The following is a 10,544-nucleotide window of genomic DNA, read 5'->3' on the forward strand; positions in this document are numbered from 1 at the left end:
TACTGGGATTACAGGCATGAACCACCGTGCCTGGTCCCCCTAGTTTCTAGAAAATATTCAGCAATCTTCCAGAGGCTAGTCTCTGGCTGTACCTTAATTAACTAATTTGTGATCAGTAAGTAGGGGTAATGTGGTTTATAGCCTAGAGCAGAATATGAGAAAATAAAAACTCCCATTAAAGATCTGCTATCATCTCATATTTCTCTCTACCAAACCCATAGTAAAGTATGATCATGAACATAATATGAAAATTTAAACTAAACATATTTGCTAAGAAAATAAGAACATCATCATCCAATAATAGTGCACGAGGTTTTATTGACTACATTGCAAGCGAAAGCATGAAGAAGAAACAATCATTTAAAAACACTAAAGACCCTTACATAGCAAAGGTTAAGAAATAAATTAAGACTCCTATTGTGCTGCGTCTGCCAGGGAGGATACAGGCCTCATTCGCTCCGGTCCTTGGGTTCTCGGTATTTCCACTGGATGTAATCAAAGATGTCTTTCTCACTATCCACTGGCAGGGGTTCTCCAGCAACTCCTACAAGTACAGAGAGAAAAAACTTATTGTAAGAACCAGTTTTATAGTTTAGTTATAGAGGGTTCAAGATTAAAAGCTGTGTGGGACTTGCTTTCAGAAGAAAAAGGAAAATGGTAACCAAGTCACTAAAAAAGAAAGACACGAGCAGTCATGGTAGCTCACGCCTGTAATCCCAGCACTTTGGGAGGCCGAGGCGGGCGGATCACCTGAGGTCAGGAGTTTAAGACCAGCCTGACCAACATGGAGAAACCCCGTCTCTACTAAAAATACAAAATTAGCCGGGTGTGGTGGCGCATGCCTGTAATCCCAGCTACTCGGGAAGCTGAGGCAGGAGAATTGCTTAAACCCAGGAGGCAGAGGGTGCACTGAGCCGAGAACGTGCCATTGCACTCCAGCCTGGGCAACAAGAGCGAAACTCCGTTTCAAAAAAAAAAAAGACACTGACCACCTCTATTGTCTCCCAGGAGCCTGTGCTGAAGCCTTGTCTTGTGAGTCACCAGTGCCACAAAGGGAACCTGGGGATCCCAGCTAGGGCCACTCAAGTCATCCTCACTCATGATTGTCCTCTCTGCTGGAGCCACTATGTATTATATAAAATACTCTAGTGAGTTCCTTTGCAACTCGGTTCTTGGACTAGCAGCACTGGCATCTACAACAAGCTTATCCAACCTATGGCCTATGGGCGGCATGCGGCCCAGCACAACTTTGAATGTGGCCCAACACAAATTTGTAAACTTTCTTAAAACACGATGAGATGTTTTCGTAATTTTTTTCTTTAAAGCTCATCAGCTATCACGAGTATTAGTGTATTTTATGTGTGGCCCAAGATAATTATTCTTCTTCCAATGTGGCCCAGGGAAGCTAAAAGATTGGAAACCTCTGATCTAGAAGCTTACTGGAAATGCAGAATCCTGAGCCCCACTGCAAGCTCAAGGAGTTAGAATCTGAATTTAGTGAGGCCCCCATGTTGCTGGTATGCATACTGAATTGTGAGAAGCACTGCCCTAGTCTACCAGGGATGAAAGCCTTATTTTATACTTTGAGGACAAAATGACAAAAATTCATTCTCCTAGTAGAGAACAGTAAACCACATAGTATACTGTGAAATGTTAATAGGACCCATTAAGCATAGATTCAGCAATCCTTATTCTTTAAACTTTAAAAGCATGGGGCCAAAGATACTGTGGCACTAAAAGCAAAGTATGTGGCACTGAAAACAATGATACTTGAGTTTTTCAGGGGTCTTGGAGGTACATTAAACAACAGCAAAAAACAAACAAACAAACAAAAAAAAACCCCTTTTAGATGAGTAAGATGTTTTACTGAGCATGCAAGGATTTAATCCATTTTAACAAAGCTGGAAATAACGCTTGCCTTGATGGCCTTCAACTGAGGGCCTAGGAGCATGTTATGCATTACATCCTTTCTTGTTGCCTGAAGGACTAAAAATACAAAGAAACTACACTAACTGGCATAGTTATTAGAAGGTTTGCTAAACCAAAGTATCTTTGAAAATTACCTTCTCTCGAGATGAGAGATGATCTCTAATACACACGTGGACACTCACCAGTGACTCCCAAGGGACGGATGGTGTACTCATTGATTGTGAAACCCTTTTCTAGGGCATGAGCCCTCATATTCTTATTGAAAATATCACTCCCAGTGAAATAGAGAACACCACAGTAATACTGATCTTTGGGTATCAACCTAAAAAAAATGGACAGTAGATACATTTTTTTTACCATGCATTTCAAGTTTAGCAAATATAGGACTCCTAAAATCATTAAGGAACAAAATACCTAAGATAAGCCTAAGTGGTCTAATAAATTGAAGAGAAGACTATCATGAGGTAGACTGCTCAAATCACCCCAACCTTGTAATTTGTTTAGGTTTCTGTGAACTTTGTTCTGAAAGAGGTGTGGAGAAATGAAATTGCATTATCACTTAATACAGCTAACTTAGCCCAGGCAGGAAACGACTTTTGAGCTGTGGAAGGCATCACGGTGAGGTGTAAATCTAGAGAAAATAAATCAGAGTCTGTAGACAGTCATTATTCTTTATATACTTTGGAGCTAAACATTGCATTTGGCAAGAACATATGGCTCTTGGGAGTAAAAAGAGGCTCTAGATATGAATGTGAACTCCAAGATACAAAAAGGGAGGGAGAAAACGAGACAAGTTTGGAAAAGTTAACAGGTCAGCAACAAAGTCTGAACAATACCTGATATCAATTCTTCTGTGTGGATATTCTTTTTCATCATTTTTACTGGAAAGCTGGCAAACACCCTAAAATGAATATTTTAAACCAAGTTTAAAGATGTTCTAAACTTAAGGCTTAATTTTAATCAAGCAAAACACAAGGTCATTTTTGTTTTTAATATTAGCAGCTCTAGAATTCTGAGCACTTTTAGCAGCTTCTGTGAGTGATATACTATCCCACCTTTCTATTACACTTCATGATAATTAGAGAACTACACGAAACTGCAAATGAGGATTCTCATTATGTGGATTTGGCCTTTGCGTGATTCTAAACAAGAAACTAATCAAAGAAAACACTGAACACAAAACACAGACATCAAAATAAACAGAAGAGAGCAAGGTGGAAGAAACGATTATGCAGGAAGAAGAAAACAAACAAAAAAGCTACCAGTAATAGTCTCAGATAACGGAGATAGTCTATCCATGAAGTAAGGATAGAATACTACAGAAAACCCTCAGGGAAAGGTTTAAATCAAAATTTAAAATGATAGGTAGCAGAAGTAAAAGAGTTTGAAATTGAAGAAATCTCTCAGATACTAGAAGGGAGAAAGATACGGAAAATAAGAAAAATATGAGATCAGAAAATGAGAGGATTACTTTCTTCCTTCTCCACAGGTTAAGTTTTCATTATACTTCTACAGTTTCCAAACAAAAGTTATTTAAGTCTGTTTTATCTTTTCCCTTTCCAGAAAAATGGACAAAAAATCTGGACTGGTCAGTAACCCATACATATGTAAAACAAGCTATATAAGCATCACCAAATTTCCAATTAAAAGTATCAAATGCTACATTCTAAGAAAAATACACAAGTGACAAGCTTCTGGTCCCCAAGAGTGATCAAGTTAACACATGCCACAAAAAGCCATACTTTTTCAGTCAGCAAAATAGAAAAATTAAAATCTAAACTAATTCTTTAGCTGTTCCTATGGAAGAAAGATTAATGAAACATGTTTACCTTCAAAATACCTACCTTCTTAGAAACTAACAAGTTCCAACTCAACTTCCACTTTCAAGTGGATCAGAAGTCATTTCCACCTGGAATTACCAGGAGGTATTACCTTGCGGATGCGGATGTCTAGATGCCACAGGGAATGATGTTGCTGTTTGTCACATCAGTAATAGGATTTTATCTCATGGCTTTGTTCCTTTCCTCAAGGCTAATTTTATTTCCTGCACTTTTTCTGAAGTGCTAATGTTAAAGAATTTCTCTGTTTTACTGTAAATTCTGTATTAGATTGAGTGGATTAGCTTTGTTTGGCATTTCATTTGGGGAGCTTCATACTGAGTGTCTGAAATAAAGCGTCTTTCATTTCCTCACGATAGCCATGGTATCTCCTATTGTCCCTTGAATTCTTACTGCAGATATTTCACAGAAAATCACCCAAGGCCAAACTTGCACAAAATACTGAAATTTGAATGACATTCACCTTACATAAAACCAATAGCTAAATGCAGAGGAAACTGTTTTTTTCTTCTGAGTGCTACTATATTCACAGGAAGAACAGCTCAATTATCTAAAGACTAGGATTGTACAAGATGATCTGGAATAACCATGGCTTTCCTACTGCTTGTTTACTATTAGCTTAAAGGAATTCGTGTCTTGAAGATAACTTGAAAAACACATGGAGAGGCATATCTTTAAGACTAGTAAGTGGTGATAGCAAGAAGAGGTTTTGCAAAAATATGGAATGAGAATGGTTTATTTCACTACCTCAGTCGAATTCATTTTGCAGCCAGTTTCCTTTTAGAAGCCTAGAGCTCTTAGCTTCTTTGGACATCTTGCTCACGCTCATTCCCATAGGCTTGCTGCTTGGACTCCTGCCTGGCTATCTCTTCCCTCAGATATCTGCTTAGCTAACTCCCTGTCTTTCTCTAAGTCTCATGTTCTCAATGAGGCTGCCTCCAACCACACTATTTAACACTGCCTCCTGCACTCTCCTCTCCCCTACACCCTGTTCTTCCTTTTTAAAAAATAACACTTACTACTCTAACCTATTATATAATTCACATATTTAGTATGTTCATTGTTAACTATCAGTCCCTTCCCACAATCCTCAAATATGAGTTTTACTTAAATTCATGGATACATTCCAAGCTTCGAGAACAGTGCCTGGAATGGTGGAGATGCTTGTATGTATTTGCTGAATTGACTGAATACAACTTCTGCCCTGGGGGTGCTCACTCTCCTCATTCTGTTCTTCTTTCAAGGCACCATCCTCTCTCTATCCCTTCTTTTGTTCCCCAATCTAATCCTTACCAGGTCACCTTCCTCTCCTGATCCATTTCCACACAGATGACATCTTATATTTGTGCAGCTCTCTTTGTACAACTCTTGGAAGATCTAGTATCTTTGAAGTTGTGCAAATTCTTATTCGTACATCAAATAATTGTACAAACTCTTCAAAGTTTCCACATATATTATTTAATTTTGATCTGCATAATGGTCTTCTGACGTAGGGCAAATATCAATTTTAAAGATAAAACTCAGGCCTTTTAGAAGTAAATCCACCTTCCCAATGCCACACAGAATATTAGCAATGGAGCCAGAATAAGACCCTCTATCTTCTGTATCCAAATCTATTCTTCTATAATAAAAGACACAAACCACCTCTTAACTGTCTCTAAAATTGATTTGAAAGTTGACCTCGAGTGCTTCTCTTCCTAACAATGATTACAAATGTCAAAACAGCATGCTTAACTATGGTATTTTTTTAAGTTCCAGGGACTATGAACCACAGGTATAACATCCAAATTTTGTCAAAAACCACCCACTGAGATGGATTCCTACGTCGCAACATAAAGATCCTAGTTTCTTGTTCTTATTGTCATCTGAATCTTCTACACTTTAAAAACAAATAAACAGACCCAGTCTTCTTGTGTTTTAGCCTGTTTTCTTCTGGAAATATGTCTGGGGGATGCCTTTCCTGTCAATACCGCTAGATGTGCTGCCAGATGTGTGATTTAAAGACTGGGAAGTCAAGATAGGGCATGGTTCCTACAATCCCAGGTCTATCCTAGGATGGGTGAGTAGCCTTAGTCTTCGTTCCTGTGGCACATGCACAGTGAGGTCTAAACTAGCCTCATCTCTAGCAATAACTGGGATTTGGCTGCCCTTACACTTCCTAGGCAAAGGGTTTCCTTTCTTTGATTGAGCAACTACTGGGATAACCCAAGTCCACCACTATCAACAAGATCACAAAGACCTGGCTACCCACCTTTCCTTTTCAGGTTACATCCAGCCCACTAGATGATACTTTTTCCTTTTTTAGGGAGGGTGAGGGAGTCTTGCTCTGTCGCCCAGGCTGGAATGCAATGGCGCAATCTCAGCTCACTGCAACCACTGCCTGCCAGGTTCAAGCGATCCTTCCATCTCAGCCTCCCCAGTAGCTGGGACTACAGGTGCCCGCCACCACGCCCAGCTAATTTTTGTATTTTCAGTAGAGACGGGGTTTTGCCGTGTTGGCCAGGCTGGTCTCAAACTCCTGACCTCAGGTGATTCACCTGCCTCAGCCTCCCAAAGTGCTGAGATTACAGGTGTGAGCCACCATGCTAGGCCCTTTTACCTTGTATTCTTGCTAGCTGGATTCCTATAGCTTCTGTTGGTTTTTCCTCTGGATCTCTCTTCGAGTACAGCAGAACACCATTAAGATTATAAAAAATGGCTTCTGCCATGGTAGTGTGGAAATACCTTTCTGGTCATTAACTCTGAAAATAGTTGGCACACTTCCCAGTAAGGATTTCTAGTGATTTTCACAGGGATGATACTTGAGGAAGAGATTTAGGCCAGAGAGGTCCCCAGAATATGCCCAGATGTAGCAAGACACTTTTCTACTGTGCAAAACATCCAGCTTGTCTAGCAGATATTGTTTTCAGGATTTTATCTGACTGAATATTCTTAAATGTAAGATTCATGCACATTCATTTTGAGTGAATTAAAATCCACCTAAATTTGAAAAGGCTGTTCATGGGGCATACACAAGCCCTATTTTTAATACCATCTCATGTATGTATATACTTTTGGGAACAGAGTAAGACTTCAAAACCTGACAGAGTCAAGAGAACAAATCAGAGATTTAATTTCCAAAGACTGACTAGAATCTTTACTTTTATCTTTCCAAAGTTCGTTTGGAAGCGTTGTTGAAGTGTGACCAGCTTAGAAAATACACTTTCATAGTCCACTAATATCACCATGCTGAACTTAATGACATGATTTTTTATATGTGTGTGGGTTAAATATACATGACATACAATTTACTATCTATTTGCCATCTTTTTTTTTTTTTTTCTTTTTTGAGATGGGGTCTTGCTCTGTCACCCAGGCTAGAGTGCAGTAATGTGATCATGGCTCACTATACCCTCAAACTCCTGGGCTCAAGCCATTCTCCCACCTTAGCCTCCCAAGTCACTGGGATTATGGACATGAGCCACTGTGCCTGACTACTATTTTAACCATTTTTAAGTGTACCATTCTGTGGCATTAAGTACATTCACATTGTTGTGCAACCATCACCACCATCCATGTCCAGAATGTTTTCATCTTCCGCAACTGAAACTCTGCGCCATTTAAACAGGAACTCCCTATTACCCTCTCCTTCCAGGCCCTGGCAAACACCACTCTACTTTCTGAATGACATGACAATTTAATTATCTTTCTCAACTATCTTCTAGTTTTGGCTAAAACTCTTGTCAAATCTATGCACTGAGACTCTTACTAATTTTAGCATGTCCACTCTCCAAAAGCACAGTCTCTTTCCTTTCAGTCATATAGCCCAGGAAAAGTGGGGTGTGGAGAAAATGGACTCAAATGATGTATATAAGTGATGGAACACTAAACGTCACGTTAAGAAAGAAGTAACAGGCCCGGGCACAGTGGCTCATGTATGTAATCCCAGTACTCTGGGAGGGCAAGGAGGGTGGATCACTTGAGATGAGGAGTTCAAGACCAGTCTGAGCAATATGGTGAAACCCCATCTCTACAAAAAATACAAAAATTAGCCGGGCATGGTGATGTGCACCTGTAGTCCCTGCTACTCAGGAGGTTGAGGTGGGAGGACTGCTTGAACCCCAGAGGTTGAGGCTGCAGTAAGCCATGTTTTGCCACTGCACTACAGCCTAGGTGACAGACCAAGACCCTGTCTCAAAAAAGAGGAAGTAAGAATCTTAATTCTAGGCTGGGCACGGTGGCTCATGCCTGTAATCCCAGCACTTTGGGAGGCCGAGGCAGGCAGATCACCTGAGGCCAGGAGTTCAAGACCAGCCCAGACAACATGGTGAAACCCAGTCTCTACTAAAATTATAAAAATTAGTTGGGCATGGTGGCAGGCGCCTGAAATCCCAGCTACTCGGCAGGGTGAGGCAGGAGAATCGCTTGAACCCGGGAGGCGGAGGTTACAGTGAGCCGAGATTACCCCACTGCACTCCAGCCTGGGTGATAAGAGTGAAACTCCATCTCACACACACAAAAAAAAGACTCTTAATTCTAGATTTCTATATGCCTTCCTGTTGGTATACAGAATCATTTATTAATCTGCTTTTAATCCACTAGCCATTCATCTTGAATTATTAAGTCTTAATTTCCCCCTAATCAACTTCCCTCGTTACCATTCCATGTAACATGTTTCTTCCCTTGAGTGTCCTATCACAGACCGTGATGACTTTTCTTTCTTTGGTGTTGAAATAGATTAATATTTTTCAATCAATTCTAACTTCACTTATTGAAGAATTCTGAGTCAGAGAAGATGAGAACCATTTGCTATTTTAGGGAAAAACTTAATGTGTGTCAAAGTCATTACTGATATTTTCAAAAAGCAGATTATGCCTCATTAACTATTCTTTTTTTTTTTGAGACAGAGTCTTGCTCTGTCACCCAGGCTGGAGTGCAGTGGTATGATCTCGGCTCACTGCAACCTCTGCCTCCCGGGTTCAAGTGATTCTCCTGCCTCAGCCTCCCGAGTAGCTGGGACTACAGGCGCCCGCCACCATGCCTGGCTAATTTTTTGTATTTTTAGTAGAGACGGGGTTTCCCCATGTTAGCCAGGATAGTCTAGATCACCTGACCTCACGATCTGCCCACCTTGGCCTCCCAAAGAGCTGGGATTATCCTGCCATGCCCGGGCCTAATTAACTATTCTGATGACACCCGTTATTTACAAGTGGAGAATTAAAAGAAAATTCTTTCCTAAAATATTCTGAGAGTAGTTATGAGAATCAGGCATCCTGCTGATTACTTTTCTTTAAAGTCTCATGGATACTCTATTTGTTGACAGTAATTCAAAGCTATCATGAAGTCGCACACTCAGAATGGTTACTAAACAGTCTCCAAGTTTTTTTTCAGATGTGCTAACTCTTAACAAGTACTTACCATGAACTTTGTCTCACCCTTCGACAGGGTATCTGTGATAAAACGAACCTTTTGTAACTGCTCCACAACCTGATGTAACAGTTTTGGCTGCAGAATCATAATTAGGGAATAAGAAAAAGAGTAATTACTTTGTAATGGCAAGAAAATATTTAACAATATCTTCAGAGACAGAGTGCTGCTATACTGCACAGACTGGAGACTGTGCTCTTCACAGGTACAATCACGGCAAATTATAGCCTTGAACTCCTGGACTCAAGTGATCCTCCTACCTCAGCATCCAGAGTATCAGGAACAACATCATGCCTGGCTAAGAAACCGTTTTTCTTGGCAGGGAATTGAGCCCGGAAAGAAAACATTTTTAACATGAGTTTTCTAATTATTTATGGAGAAATCTCTCTTTTTTTTTTAAGATGGAGTCTCGCTCTGTTGCCAGGCTGGAGTGCAGTGGTATGATCTCAGCTCATTGCAACCTTTGTCTCCCAGGTTCAAGCGATTCTCCTGCCTCAGCATCCCGAGTAGCTGGGACTACAGGCATGCACCATCGTGCCCAGTTAATTTTTATATTTTTAGTGGAGACGGGGTTTCACGATGTTGGGCAGGATGGTCTCGATCTCTTGACCTCGTGATCCACCTATCTTGGCCTCCCAAAGTGTTGGGATTACATGCGTGAGCCACAGTGCCCGGCCATCTCTATGTTTTTTAATGTTCTGAGCAAGTACTTTTTCCAATAGAAAATTCATCTTTGAAACATATTTTTGGAAACCACTGTTTAAGGTATTATGATTGTTAAAACAATGATCAGTTGTATTTATCTGTTTTCTTAAATCAAAGAGTTTTACTGTTCTTGAAATGGCTCATGGGAAAAAAAATCAAAGAGTCAGCTGTTTCATCTTTTAAAGGCATATGTTGTAAAATAAAAAATGTTTTGCCTTCACAGGTTTTCTAATAGAAGTACGGTTTCTCAATATTTTATTTTTTAAGAGAAAATATTCCTTTAATGAAAACCTGATTATAGTATTTCTAACGTATTTATCACAGATAGTAAGTCGTTCTAAAACTATTGTATTAGATGTCATCTCTTTCAAATGTTAGACTGTCCTCCCAGCTCCTCATGTAAGAACAATAGGTATCCCTTTCGAGAAATTTGCCTTTCACAGAATTCAATCAGTACAAAGCTCTTCAGCAGACTTTTCGGGAAGGCAAAAACAAAACTTATTCTGAAAACATCCAACTATCATTTAAAAAGTGAAATTCACTGTTGTGTAAGACTGATCACATTGATTATAAACTCTGAGGCACCTGTTTGGTTGATTCCGAAGTGAAGCTGGGATGGGTCAGGAGAACATCCATGTCACCACTGGACTCTGCACCTGTGATGAC

At 40.0% G+C, this 10,544-nt stretch overlaps 1 protein-coding gene across 1 annotated transcript in view; it reads right to left on the minus strand.

Moving 5' to 3' along the window:
* Positions 1 to 298: 298 nt before the first annotated feature.
* Positions 299 to 10,544, minus strand: part of POLB (polymerase (DNA directed), beta) — a 39,994-nt gene continuing 29,748 nt past the window's right edge. Inside the window, exons 10-14 of the mRNA XM_011960641.1 lie at positions 10,464 to 10,534; positions 9,165 to 9,251; positions 2,766 to 2,830; positions 2,112 to 2,251; positions 299 to 544 (exon numbers count right to left, since the gene is read on the minus strand). Coding sequence (XP_011816031.1) covers positions 450 to 544; positions 2,112 to 2,251; positions 2,766 to 2,830; positions 9,165 to 9,251; positions 10,464 to 10,534 — 458 coding nt within the window. The 3' untranslated portion in view covers positions 299 to 449. The remainder of the gene's footprint in view (positions 545 to 2,111; positions 2,252 to 2,765; positions 2,831 to 9,164; positions 9,252 to 10,463; positions 10,535 to 10,544) is intronic.

This window comes from Colobus angolensis, unplaced genomic scaffold, assembly GCF_000951035.1.
Source record: "Colobus angolensis palliatus isolate OR3802 unplaced genomic scaffold, Cang.pa_1.0 Scaffold52, whole genome shotgun sequence".
Classification (NCBI taxonomy): Eukaryota; Metazoa; Chordata; class Mammalia; order Primates; family Cercopithecidae; genus Colobus; species Colobus angolensis.